The sequence below is a fragment of the Heliconius melpomene genome, chromosome 12 (assembly GCF_056956725.1).
Source record: "Heliconius melpomene rosina isolate 202511_hmr_F chromosome 12, ASM5695672v1, whole genome shotgun sequence".
NCBI classification, from domain to species: Eukaryota; Metazoa; Arthropoda; class Insecta; order Lepidoptera; family Nymphalidae; genus Heliconius; species Heliconius melpomene.
The window spans coordinates 14,852,357-14,866,052 of NC_140400.1; the positions used below are offsets into that span (position 1 = coordinate 14,852,357).

The 13,696-nt window shown below is 29.2% G+C and overlaps 1 protein-coding gene across 2 annotated transcripts; it reads right to left on the reverse strand.

Annotated features, from left to right (window-relative positions):
- Positions 1-2,443: 2,443 nt before the first annotated feature.
- Positions 2,444-13,402, reverse strand: LOC146534110 (uncharacterized). 2 transcript variants are annotated; one of them, XM_085194051.1, is made up of 11 exons: positions 13,234-13,402; positions 13,037-13,148; positions 12,785-12,916; positions 12,648-12,706; positions 10,664-10,820; positions 9,830-9,998; positions 8,825-9,007; positions 8,109-8,256; positions 6,800-7,630; positions 5,469-5,559; positions 2,444-4,870 (listed from the first exon to the last, which is right to left on the reverse strand). In XM_085194051.1, the coding sequence occupies exons 1-11, from the start codon at positions 13,265-13,267 to the stop codon at positions 4,678-4,680; spliced, it is 2,109 nt and encodes a 702-aa protein (XP_085050177.1). In that variant the 5' UTR covers positions 13,268-13,402; the 3' UTR covers positions 2,444-4,677. The 2 variants fall into 2 exon arrangements, with proteins under 2 accessions (XP_085050177.1, XP_085050178.1); XM_085194052.1 differs by lacking the exons at positions 12,648-12,706; positions 12,785-12,916; positions 13,037-13,148; positions 13,234-13,402 and adding an exon at positions 11,693-11,844.
- Positions 13,403-13,696: the final 294 nt, after the last annotated feature.

A 13,696-nucleotide genomic window follows, 5' to 3' on the forward strand; every position in this document is an offset into this window, starting at 1 on the left:
TGACATTTTTAATATAACTTTATCATTAATTTTTATTATAATGAATAATGATGAGTATTAAAAATAATTTAGGTATTTAGTTTTTATTTGTTGTTAATTATTAGAAAGGTTTTTTTTAGAAGAGGAAGTTGTTATAAAATAGTAGATCTAAAAAAGTTACATCTTAAAAATCTGTACCATTTTTTTAGTTATTCTCACAGAAATTCCCATAGGAACAGGTGACACAAAAACTCCCTTAAGCTATCAACTCGTTTTTATTGACTGAAAAAAACCACATCCGGGGCTCGATTTCCGGGTCGAGGCCGAGTATTAACAAAAAACACCTTTGTAATGTGATTGATTGATAAATATTTGGAGATACGTAAGTATATTCTTTTGGACTAGAAAGATTAACGCGAGAATTATGGTTTCACTGAGCCTATATTGAATTTGCTCCACATATGATTTTAAACGGATGTTTGTCACGGTATTATTTGTACTATAGTTATCTATTTTATACCTTACCCATTTACGTTTTGTTGTGACTAGTCACTTTTTATATAAAATATATAAAAAAGTATACATAATTATTGTTTTTTTTTTCCGAATAGCGAGGTAGGCAGAGAGCCTAGTCTTAAGCTCTAGAGTTTAGACACTTCGCTTTCCACTTTCCGCGCACAAACAGAATAGGTATCTAATATTAAGCTAAATCTTAAACAAAAACATGATTTAATTATATATAGCTACCTACATCTATAATTTGCAAGGATTTTTCATTCACAAATGAATGAAAAGCGAAAAGTATTAAGTAAACAAAGTGTTTCCCGTTACTGCTACTATGCGGCAATGGCTCTTTCCTCCCGACCCTATATTCCCACGCTCCCGTAACAGGTGTGGCTGTGCTATAATATTTACAATACAAACCAAATTAAACCTTATTGCTTACATCTTAAGTGCTTTGCATAATTTTGTTAAATTTAAATTGGTAATTTAAATTTTGCTTTGTTTTTTACAAAGTCATTTAGTGTATAATATAATAAATTAAAAATTAAATATTTAACATGAAACAATTGAATAAATAAATATTTCAATTCTATATACTTTATCATTACTTACAGGCTGTAAGATAACTTGTTTAATAAGTGTTTTTGCACTTCTTTAAGGTAATGATTGCGATGGCTTTACCATAACTATTTTATTCATTATTTTATTACCATACATAATGATAAATGTTCCAACATTCTGTAATTTTTTTTAAGACTCTAACCACAACTTCAATCAATCAATCAAAAACACTTTATTGCACAAAGAAAATACAATTAAATTTCTAATTTAGATACAGTGCATAGGCGGCCTTATCACTATAAGTGATTTCTTAAGAAAGTAAATACTAAGTCAATAAACAAAGAAATTACCTTTCTTATTACTAAGTATACATAATTTTTATTTACACTTACTGTTCGATCGCAGAAATTATTTCAAAAATGGCGCCATATTAACATACTTAGGTCAAAGTAAAACTTTTTTTTTAAAAATTGCTAATCAATCACCCGTGTCCACTCATCCTAATCCGCTTTAGCCCATCATTATACTGTTTCGTACAAGAAATCAACTTGTGGGAAGTATTCCGTAATGCATTTCTCAGTTGCAAATATTCTTTTGTTATTGTACACCTTTGCTGCCTTTTGTGGGGCTCTTTAAATTTGCGGACCCTTTGAAAAGGATACGGATTTAAAGGAGTCATTATCGAAGGCTGTGAGAATGTGGTCGTGAATGTAAATTACTTTTATTGTAAATGGCTACTATGTATGAACGTTGAAATTAAAGTTTTTTTTATAGCAGTAAATCATAAGACGGACTAAAATTACACGTTATAACGAAGTCTAATAAATTAAATAGGTTATATTGAAAAAAATAATAATTTAACCCTTAAATGCATAAAATAGTAAAACTGCAACATACCATTCAAACGACCATAAAATTATTAATATGAGTTCAATGCATGCTGTTGCAGGATTATTACAATCATGGTGATATATTTAATCGAGTGGCAACACACTTTTTTTCTTCACGACTGTCAAAACTATTTTTTTTATTATTTTTCCCTAAATCAGCATATTCATGGCTCCAAAATATATTTTTTCTCGGTCTAAAAATAAAATCATGCATTTAAGGGTTAAAAATAACATTTTAAAATTGTATGTTGTAGTTAAATGTTTATTTGGCATTAACAATAGCATGGAATGAGGTACTGGCGTCGTGGCGGGAGGCACAAGCGTACAGCCACTATAAACGCGTCAGGTGGAGAGTTTCATTTCCACTCGAAGAAATAAAATATTTAATACTTTCATTTCCTCGCTCTGATAACAAGGTTAAACAAAATTCCTATTAGATTCTTATTTAACTTAAAAAAACAAATTTAATGTTTAATAAAAAAAACAAGGGAAAAAGAAACAAAAACAAATATAATAAGACACTTTATTATTAAAAATACAATTACATAAATGCATGTGACTAAAATTAATGAAATTACACGTCATATCTTTCTATGCCATATTAGTTGGTTTAAAAAAAAATTCGTTGACATTGTTGTCACATAGTATAAACATAACAAAAAATGCAAAATCAAAATGCAACAGAACATTCATTAAAAATTACTTTTATTTTATTTTAAAATAAATTTTGGTATAAATTCTAAAATTATAATTGTGCGAAAATTTATTTATTATAATAAAAAACGTAACTAAAATTCTATAGCACAAAATTGTCTTTATATTAAAATTAATTTTTGGTTAATAATATAAATTTAGCTATGCCATTTATTATTTTTAATTAATTGTACTTCTGCATTTATATTGAAATTGATGTACATATCATATTATTATTCCTTTAGACATTGCAAATTATCAAAACTGAGTAAATATCTTTATTTTATCCATAAAATGCATAAAGTGAGAAGTGAACCCCTACCATCGTGTATAGCCAAAAGGAGAAATGGCATCAAAAACCAAACAGTGCTGACATAAATCAGTATAACAAAAATAAATCTGCTATTAAAAAAAAAATATTTTTTTTTGTAGTTATAACGTATAAACTACAAAAGTATTAAAATAATAACAATTAAAATCTTATTCTAAGCACTGGCACTTATTATCACAGGGTTTTTTTGTAAATGCGTCATATTCTTTGCCAATTATAAAGGTGCAATCACACTAAATTTAAATTCAAATAAATGAACATTTTCATACAATCAATCAATTGAGTTTAAAATTCTTAGTAGTTAGTCTTAAAATTCTTGTATATTATAAAATTACATTTCGATGTTAATCACTCGTATTAGTTAAAAATAATATTTTAATTGGGTATAACAATGTGAATATAGCCAGTACAGTATCTAATATATTTTAACCTGCACCTTTTCAATGACGTTTAAAGGTTATGGAAGACTCGGAAGAGAGTTAAATAAAAATATGAATATATTTTTCTCAGAAATAATGTGCGGTGGTTAAATTTATGAATGTTAATAGAATATCATATATTAATAAGGAAGTGAGAGGAAGCCATGTGTGGCTAATAAAGTGTGATGGGATGTAAATATGGTTAATAAGGTGTATATTAGTATTTAGTAGTATTAGTAGTATAGTGAATAATGTTAAAAGAGCTACTTCAAGAATTATTTAAAATATTCTAATAACTGCTAATGAAAATTTCTAAAAACTGTTATAAAAATTGTTCCACAAAATAATGCAAAAGATTATTTATATTAATACTTTACTGACATATATTAAGAAAATTAAAACGATTATGTTGTTTACAATAAAATTACAATTTGTACAGAAAAGAGAAACAAATTGTTAACTTAGAAAATTATTAAAGAAAAAAATTAAATTTGAAACAATCGAAATAAAAAGAGATAATAATAAAATTAAAAATGATTAAAAGTGTTGTCTCTACCATCCATCCAAAATACAATTGTCATGAACGCAAGAAATATTAAATATAAAATTAATTTAATTACTTCTATTTAAATTATTTGTTCATTAATTAAGAATGAATTATCTAAAGACTAAATACAAATGCTTATAGTGTTTTACTTGTTGGGACAAGTTTCTTTTTATAGGTGTTAATTATTATAAAAATTAATCTCAATTTTTACTTGTGTTCAGTGCAAATTAAAAGACCAAGTAAAATGTCATTATAAAACAATTTCATAACAATAGTCAAAGCAGCGTTTTTATTTGAAATTAAGTTTCATATTAAAAGTAAGATTGGTTGGACCGTTTAATTTTTTTTTATTAAATATGTAAAAAAAAAAAAAATTATGATTATACCATGTTTTAAGAGATTCTTTTGCAAATTACACATAAAACTTTTTATAAGTAATTTATTGAAAAAAAAGGAGTAATTTAACGTCTATTCAACCAACAATTAACATTTCCTGTTTTCTATACTCTAGTACCTGTAACATCTTACACCACACTGTTTCTAGCCGACGAACCTTGGCCGCTTTGAAGTTAAGCTTTTCGTTTCTGAATATTTGCTATTCATTCGGGAAGAAAATAATCAAAAGTGAGAAAAATCTACAGCTTACTTCAGGGCGATCACGATTTGTCGAACGTACTGTACACTACTGTACAATCAACGTGACCACAAGCACACCACCCATCCCCCCCCCCCCAAACTTCCCTTCCTCCCTCTTCACACGGGCACATGGCCCACATACTGCACTGTGAGCAGCAGGTCGAGCAGGTCGCGGGGCTGCAGCCAGCGCCAAGGCAGCTCGCGGCAGGGCGAGTGCCATGCGCCGCGCGCCTGCATGCTGTAGAGCAGGAAGATAGCCGTCGCGAAACATAGGATCGCGAACATTTGGAAGAGACTTTTTAAGGGATCCCTAAAAAGGACATGTATAAGAATTATTATAGCTCAACAATAAATTCAAAATTATTTACGACAGCGGTGCCTAACTCACAAAAAACTTTATATATATTATATATTCAATAAAAAGATGTTAAAGACAAATGTGTATAGCTTTCTTCACTACCTAGTTACTCAAAAATAGCATCAAACATTGAAATCACACTTATTGGTTGATTATATGCCTTTCAAAGGCCCACATTGCTTTTACATAACCTTCCCTCAATAACAGAGACCTTGTGTTCTCTAATGAAATCTAAAGTCTGGAGTTGTTTAGGCTTTAAGTTTCATAGTATCTAACTTAGAGTGATCAATTACAGTATTTTTTTCAATTACATATTACTGGGCACAACTTTAGTATTTGTGTAATAATAAAAAACTTATGTCAATATAAAGTATTTGGTTTGACAAAATTGCTACAAAATATTTTTTAATAGCAAAATATTTTTTATTTTTTAATGGATAATTCCCTTCAGTTTTCAATGTATGGATATTGTCTTTAAAATGATAATTTATTAGAACACTAAAGTGCAAGCGGGTTGCTTGTACAAAATAAACTTAATAAAAATATTTACCATAAATATCTCTTAAGTCTTGGATGTGATTTGTTTCGTTTCACACAATCAAAGCATGGAAGGTCTGTCTGAGTGGAAATTGTTGATTGATCTGAAATACAATTGACACTTTAGACAAGTAATTAAAATTTGCGATATAAATAAATATTTTTCTCCTTTATAAAATAACACCTATAAATGCAAGACTCATATTAATATAAAAAAAGGGTGAGAGTGAGAGAAGAGATCTGCTCTTTTAACTCTACATGTGATAGTGAAAAAATTAAAAACATCATCAGTAAGAAGAATATTACCCTGTGTTAATAATATTATATTTAATTATATTCAAGAAATAATTTCAATAATAATTTTATAAATATTTTATTAAATCTTTGAGTGCCAAGTCATGTGCTATATTAAGTATATTAAAAGAAGACGAGTTATTTAAACGAACAGTAGGCATGCATGGATGAATAACAGTTCAATGAAAAAGGACCCAAGAGAAACAAATATTCAAATTTTTATTACAATAAAAGACGGTCTTAAAATTGTTTTTTTTTGTTTAATATAAAAACTATTCTATAATAATTTAATTGCTCTATTATTTCAAAAATATTAAACTGCTATATAATTCTTGTCGTGTACCTTTCAAAAAATTTATTTTCTTTTTGAAAATCTATTTTTTAACATAACCATCATCCAAGCACGTCTTAAAATTAATAAGACAATCACAAAAACTAACTACAAACTAAACACAAATCTACAAAACAGTTAATACTTTCAATTTCATTTATCTAATAGATGTTACTAAAAACTGGACGACACAACTCTAACAGTACTACTATACATATAGGTAAATTTACTATGTTTCCGCTATAAGGAAAAAGTAAAAAAAAAACTCATTATTTTTTTTAGCTTCACGCTTCAGCGTAAGAAACATCGTGTTCCGTTTCCCACTTTCCGCCTAATTCTGGAGGCATTGCGTGTTGAGTGGCGGAACTCAACGCTGCGCGTTGCGTCGACACCAGAGCGAAGAAATGAAAATATAATTTTAAATTAATATTTCCTTTCCTCGAGTGGGGATCGAACCCACAGCCAGTCGATTTTGCCAGTGATGTATGTATGTATGTATTAAAATATATTATTATTTAATCAGTGGTTTAAGAAAGCAAAAAAAAGACTTAAAATATCTAAACATGCATGTGATTCTGCAATATGATAAATTAAAAGAAACCGTTGTTCCTTATAATATATGTATATAAAACTGAAATGATAAAATTAACCTTAAAAACAGAAAAAATCTAATATACCAAATCTACTACTTCTACTTCTCTATATATAACCAAAATTACCAAATTCCGTCTGTATTTCGGCACAACATGTTTCGCAATACACTTCTTTAGTGACCTCTTTCTCTTTACTAAATTCTAGTTCTAGCGAATTAAGCTTAGTTTTAAGACCATCTACAATTGATTTCAAAAATCCATTCCTCTCATTTCCTTCATCGACAAAGTGCTTCAAAACATTTAAATTTTCCTCATACCTATCTAAAACACTTTGCATTTCTGTTACATTATTATTTGATATATTTAATTCTTTTTCCAATTTCTTTATATTCTTATTTAATCTGACACAATCAGTACATTTCGTACAATCTACGCAATTATCTATATTATTGTTATTATGAAATTCTATTTCAGTTTGAGTTCCTATATTCATGACATCTACATCTTTAAAAACTTCTAGAACATACGAACTTGTATTTGTTGATTGATTATTTGTTTCTCTTTTAAATTCGTCGAAATCTTTTTCGTCTGTTTCATTGTTACATATATCACATTCGTTATCTAAATTAAATTTTCTTTCATTACACTTAAATATTTCAATTTCTTCAGTTTGAGTACCAAAATTAATTGCCAAATTATTATCAATTTTCAATTTATCACAATTTTGACAAATGCCTTCCGCCATTTTATCAGTCTGTGTACCAGCAGTTATTAGTGAATTATCTAATATTTCCGATGTTTTCTCGTAGGGTTCCGTACAATTAAATCCACTCAGATTATGTCTAGATAAATTACTGAAACTAAGTCTTATTTCGTCGAAAAGAGACATGTTGGTTGCTCTCCCTTGATCTTCTTTTAGTGCTTTTACAAATGACTCTTCGTCTAGAATACGACCTTCTATGGTGGAAATTATCATAGTTAAATATAGCAGGAGTATTAAATTGTTTACTTTATTATTTTATTTATTTATAATGTTATTATTTATATTATTTACATATAATGTCAAAGTATTTAAATAAATATGTAAAACTTCATTTCTTGGACAATATTATTATTTAATACTCTAACCAAATAAGCATTTGTTAGATTTTATAAATATTTTAAACTTGACGTATAGTTTTATAATTGTAATTAAGTTTTCTAGAGATTTGTTATCTAATAGGGATTATAGCTATACACATATAGCTATATACATATAAACAAATTAAATATTTTAATCTGTTAAACATGTATAGCAAAACACTTATTATTTATAATGTACAAATATTAGCATTACAGACAAAAATATTTAAAAATATTATATATCCTACATTTTAAGATACAATAGAATGAATTATTTATTTATAATCAACAAATAATATTTTTTTATTCTTACCTGGTACAAATCTGCTCTCAGTGTTGAGACTATCCAAAGCTGTTAACATTTGATCTTCAGTGTAACTAACGTCTATAGAACGATCCATGCGTAGGTGTGTTTGGTTGGATTTATTTAACATATCTTTGAGCTCCATTTCTAACAACACCTGAAATGGGATATATGAATGTTTATTATTAAAAATTATGGAAATGCTCGAGGACAAAGTGAGTAAATCATATAGATTTTCTTCTGAACGAGAGTCCTTGTAATTAAAACCACGCAACATATTTAAATTTTGCGGCGAGAGGACATCATTGTAAAATAAGGGGAAATAGGCATTTGAGACAAAGAAAAGAGACTAAGAGAATCTATCTCTTCTTACTGCAGTGGCCATTTGTATCAATAGCTGTCTTCCAGCTGTTTGCTATCTATATTCTTGATAACAGCAGTCCAAAATAATTGTAATAATTATAATAACATTCCTTGTTTCAGTGTCTTAGTTCTCATTCTTTGTTTTAATGGACATATGAGGTATATGTCCATTATCCAGCATTAGCTGGAATTATAGACTATAGTATAGTTTTTATAGTGACATTATTCAGTGCACTTTTTTGTTAGATGTCTGCTGCATCCAATATAATTAGCAACATTCTATATATTTGGTTAACATTGACAAATACCAAAAAGGCGAGAGAGAAAAGAAAAAAAAAGAAACAAAAAAGTATCAAAGCCACCTTCTCTTTCAGCATTTGTTGCATGTACCGGTCGTGGTCGTGCAGGCGCGCGCTCAAGTCCGCGTGTTCGGCGCGCAGGGTCTCATTCTCCTCGAGCAGCGCGGACTGGCGGCTCGCGTACATGTCGTTTATGCGATGGCACTCCGATTTAGATATTGATAGTTGCTCTTGGAGTGTCAGTTTCTGTTGATAATATGTTTCGTAAAATTAATTGTTTGAAATAATCTTAATATTCTCAAAATATTTTAATTTACTTTTTTTTTAGTTTCATTATGTATCCCGCCTACAGCAGGGTAGCCTGAGCTGAATCTTAGTTCTACCTAGTTGTGTATAACACAATCTTAAGTGCCCAAAAAAGACACAAAAAGAATGCTCCAATTCGAACCAGTAATCCCTGATTAATATCAGGGATTACTGGTTCGAATTCGCATTCGCATTCGCATTCCAAACATTCTGTTTCACTTTGTAACATTGATATAAAAATATAGATAAAAAAATCGCAACACTATTTGGTCCACTCCTTGAAAAAATTGGCACATCTCATGATTGATGACAACACAATATTTTATTTTTATATTAGTAGAAACTTCAAGTGATTGTTATTCAAATTCAAATTCAAAATATTCTTTATTCAAATAAACTTTATAAGCACTTTTGAATCGTCGAATGTACATGTCAACAAAAAGCTACCACCGGTTCGGAAGGCAGTTCTGCTGAGAAGAGCCGGCAAGAAACTCAACAGTTGCTTTTTTCAAAGTCAATGGTATATTTTACTATTACATTTGCTGGCAGCTATCCTGCCTGACATTCAATAGACATTAATTCCATGCATGTTTATCCTCTAAATATTCTTGAACAGTGTAATAAGCTTTACTTGTTAGAATTTTTTTTACGGATATTTTAAATTTTGGTAGTGGCAAACGAAGAATACACTGCGGAATTTTATTATATACACGTATACTCAGACCCATAAAGGATTTATTAACTTTTTATACAAGAACATACCTCAGTCTCCAGCACAGTGACTTGTTCAGTAAGAACTTTCGCTCTTTTCTTAGTGCCGTCTAGCTCGCGGCGGCTCTCGCGCAGGTCTTGCTCCACACAGCACAACCTCTCACATATCTCTTCATAGTCACGGCGAACGTTCGACAAGCCTGTTGATTCTTCACGTAGCCTGTAAACAGATAACAATAAACATTAATGAAAAAAACTGTGTAAATTAAAAATGTACGATTACTTTTTTAATAATTGCGTATAAGCTCTATCTTATTCTATAATATCTATAGGCTACAAATCTGATGGTTATAGGTTCGTTACTTTCATGTGCCTCTTTGGAAAACAAAGCGCGGCGTTGGGTTCCGCCACCAAACAATGATCACGTAATATCTCTAACGGTAATAGTGAAGTGTCTTAATACCAGGTTCCCTCTGCCTAACCCGCAAAAATTCTCAAACACCTACCCTAAGAATGCATTAAAAGGTATTTTCACATCCTTCTAGGATAGCTGCCAACTAATGTAATAGATTGTATCATTGATTTTGAAAAGAGCAACTGTTGAGTTTCTTGCCGGCTCTTCTCAGCAGAACTGCCTTCCGAACCGGTGGTAGCTTTTTGTTCTTATGTTCATTCGACGATTCAAAAGTGCTTATTATAAGTTTATTTGAATAAAGAATATTTAGAAGTTTGAATTTGAATTCTATTATACTAATATCTAATATCATAAACGTAAAAGTTTGTGCAGATAGATGTTCGTTCCACTTTCACACAATATTTACTGAACGAATTTATATGAAAAGTTACACGCTTTTACAGTGCAGAATATTTTACAATACTACAAACATATTAAGATGACTCCTCAGAATATCTCTCTCAGCTGTGACCGCTGCTAAAGCCTCTTCATGATGGCGATCAGAGTAGTCGAGCTGCGTACGCAATTGTTGAGCGAGGTGTGTTTTCTCTTTGAGCTCGCATTGTAACTCTTCTAGTAGTTGGAAGCCTTGAAAAAAGACAAAAGAAATATAAATATATATTTTTATGGTGCTGTAGAAGATCTCTTTTTGTTTGTCTGTATATTAAAGGAAGCAAATATTTTTATGTACGTAAGTAAAATTAAGTCACGATGACAAGTGTCGTTCTTAGTTTGATAAAAATACTCATAACAGATTTGGAAAAGTACATTATAACAAGTGAAAAGAAGACAATTCAAAATGTTATAAGCATATTGCAAAATGTATAATATATAATAATGTGTAATACCTAACAGACTTAAAAAACGTCATACGAGTTTTATCCTAAGGGAAAATGGAATATACGATCGTAACCAATCCTCAACCACTAAGCCAACGGGATAATCAGAATCAAACTTATCACCCAACCCTTGTAAAGTGACGCGTTACGTAATCAATATTCAACTATGACTTATTCTTGAATATGTTTACAAATAGATCTATTTCAGTGCATGCAGTATGCCACATGTGCTGACATTATCTTTGAACAGATGCCGCGCAAAAACTCTGTTATATTAGCTTTCATATTATTTTACAATGTGTTAAGGAAAACATTTTTGAAATACATGTTATTTAAATCAATTTTTTTGTATAAATTATAATTAAGCTAAATTAATAAGATTCTAGCATAAATTGTTAAGTAATAAAATATGTTGAAGGTTACATTGTTTGAAATGTTATGTTGAAACGTAATACAATTTACAAGTTTATTAGTTATCATATATTTAGTTATCTAAATACAATAAAAATATGGTGTATAGCTTATATTAGGCTATATTTAAAAGAAGTCACTTCTTACCATTCCTTAGATTCAATAGCACAACACCTAATTATATAGTTAAGAAAGAAAAAAACATCTCACCATTACATTCAATCCCTAAAAATCTTCTCAGAAATTTCCACAACAAAGAATAAAAAATTAACATATTATAAACACCTAAAACTAATATAAGTAAATACAAAAATTGATATAACATATTGAAATACATGGTCACAGTCAAATTCAAGACAGACTGAATCTTTAGCCTTTATCAGTTGAAATTTACAAGAACATTTGCATATCAAACATGCAAAGTAAATATTGGCACAAGACATATGTAGGAAATTAGGACATAAATGTTGATATAGAGTTGAATAAAACTTTTTTTGAGACAAGTTTTATTTAAATTTCAAGGATTTTTAATATATACTAACATTGTGTAGTTCATCTTTACTAATATTCTGAAAAATCTCAGAAACTACTAATTTACATTAGAAAATTACTTGTGTTAGATAGTTCTTTGGTTAATGCAAAGAAAGCTAAAGACCACTGTCCCTGTTTTCAGAATTTAATACTTATGAGAAATTATGAAAAAAAATGTTATTTTCATTTGACCACAATGAGCAATGCTGTGCATGTAACACTAATGCTAGTTTAATACAATGTGCTTCAGTATATAAATATGTAAGTCATAGGATCCATTATGGTCAATTGAGAAATATTATTGCAAGTTTTATTTCTAACATAATAATGTAAAACTGAGTACTAAAGTTATTGCAGGATATTTTTTTTGTGACATGCTGTATCCTGCACACAGCAGGGTAGGCAGAAGGAAACTAGTGTTAAGATACTCCATTGTCGATTTTTCGCCAAATTCTAGAGGAATAGCATGTTGAGTGGCGGAAATCAAACATATAAAACTATTAATGTGAAGGGAATCCTATCCATTCTTCTCCAAAACTGTCCCACAGGAACTTACCGTCTACATTTTTTTTATATATTTAAATATTATTTTATCCTTTGTCACATATAAAAATAAAAAATATATAAAACTCACCATCAGTAGAAATGCCCGAGTCAGAATCATGTGGGACCTGTCCGCCCTTGAGATTAAAACTGTAGAGAAAACAATAATAAAATGTATAATTAATGACTTTAATTTACTTAAATTTAAAGATAATTTAAACAATCTACCTTTCTTCCAGATCAGTTTTTATTTTCTGGCTTTCGCTGTACTTGTTTAATGTAGTCGCCAGATCTGTCACATTTATTTCAGGATTGTTTTGTTCAGGATCCAACAGAGATCTAAGATAACTGTACTCATCCCTACAAATATAACAATTGCATAAATTCAAAATTTTTTATTATCTATTTGTTAATTTATTAATTATTGACTTTTATTTACTTTAAAACCTTTTATTTTTTACATTAAATTAATTTACTTACTTATTTGTTTTTATGAAAGGCGCGAACTTATCCATCAGAACATCAACACGCAATGTACCAGTATTGTCAACACCACAATAATTAAAAATCTGGAGTGCGGTAACGATATACTCTAAAAATGAAAATAAACACTACTCTGTAATGAGGAAGTACACCAACGCACAGTTACATTAATAAATGTTTAAAATTACACTCACCGTCGCTATTTGCATCGCCGTCAAGATTCATCATTTTATTAAAAATTAACACAAAATACACTAGTTCTAAATTACTCACGTAATAATTACGTTTGTAAGTTAACGGTCAATTGTTTATGTTTCATTAATCATTAGTCTAAATAAAATTGTAACGCTTCACCGAAATACAAAAATAGTTTTGTAATAAAAACGGTTTAACATTTATAGTGATGAACCTGTCATGTATGATGACTTTGAATTGAATGAACTATCGATGTCGACTAACAATTGTATATTCGAGATTCGACGAAAAAGTGAATTTAATATCCAATATAAATCTTAAACGTATTAATATATTCAAAAATATATATTTTATTAAAAATTTACACATAAATTTGATTTTTTCCTTACAAATGATATTATCGATGTTCAGAGATTGAGACTAACTTCCCTAGTAAATCATAGATTATATTTTACAACAGAT

Bases quoted from the DNA above. Each gene is read 5' to 3' on its own strand.
- LOC146534110 (XM_085194051.1), bottom strand. From the start codon at position 13,267: ATGATGAATCTTGACGGCGATGCAAATAGCGACG. The intron at 12,917-13,036 runs GTAAGTAAATTA...TTATATTTGTAG, and splicing joins CCTTTCATAAAAACAAATAA to GGATGAGTACAGTTATCTTA. The intron at 10,821-12,647 runs GTGAGTTTTATA...TCTTTTTTCAAG, and splicing joins CTCGGGCATTTCTACTGATG to GCTTCCAACTACTAGAAGAG.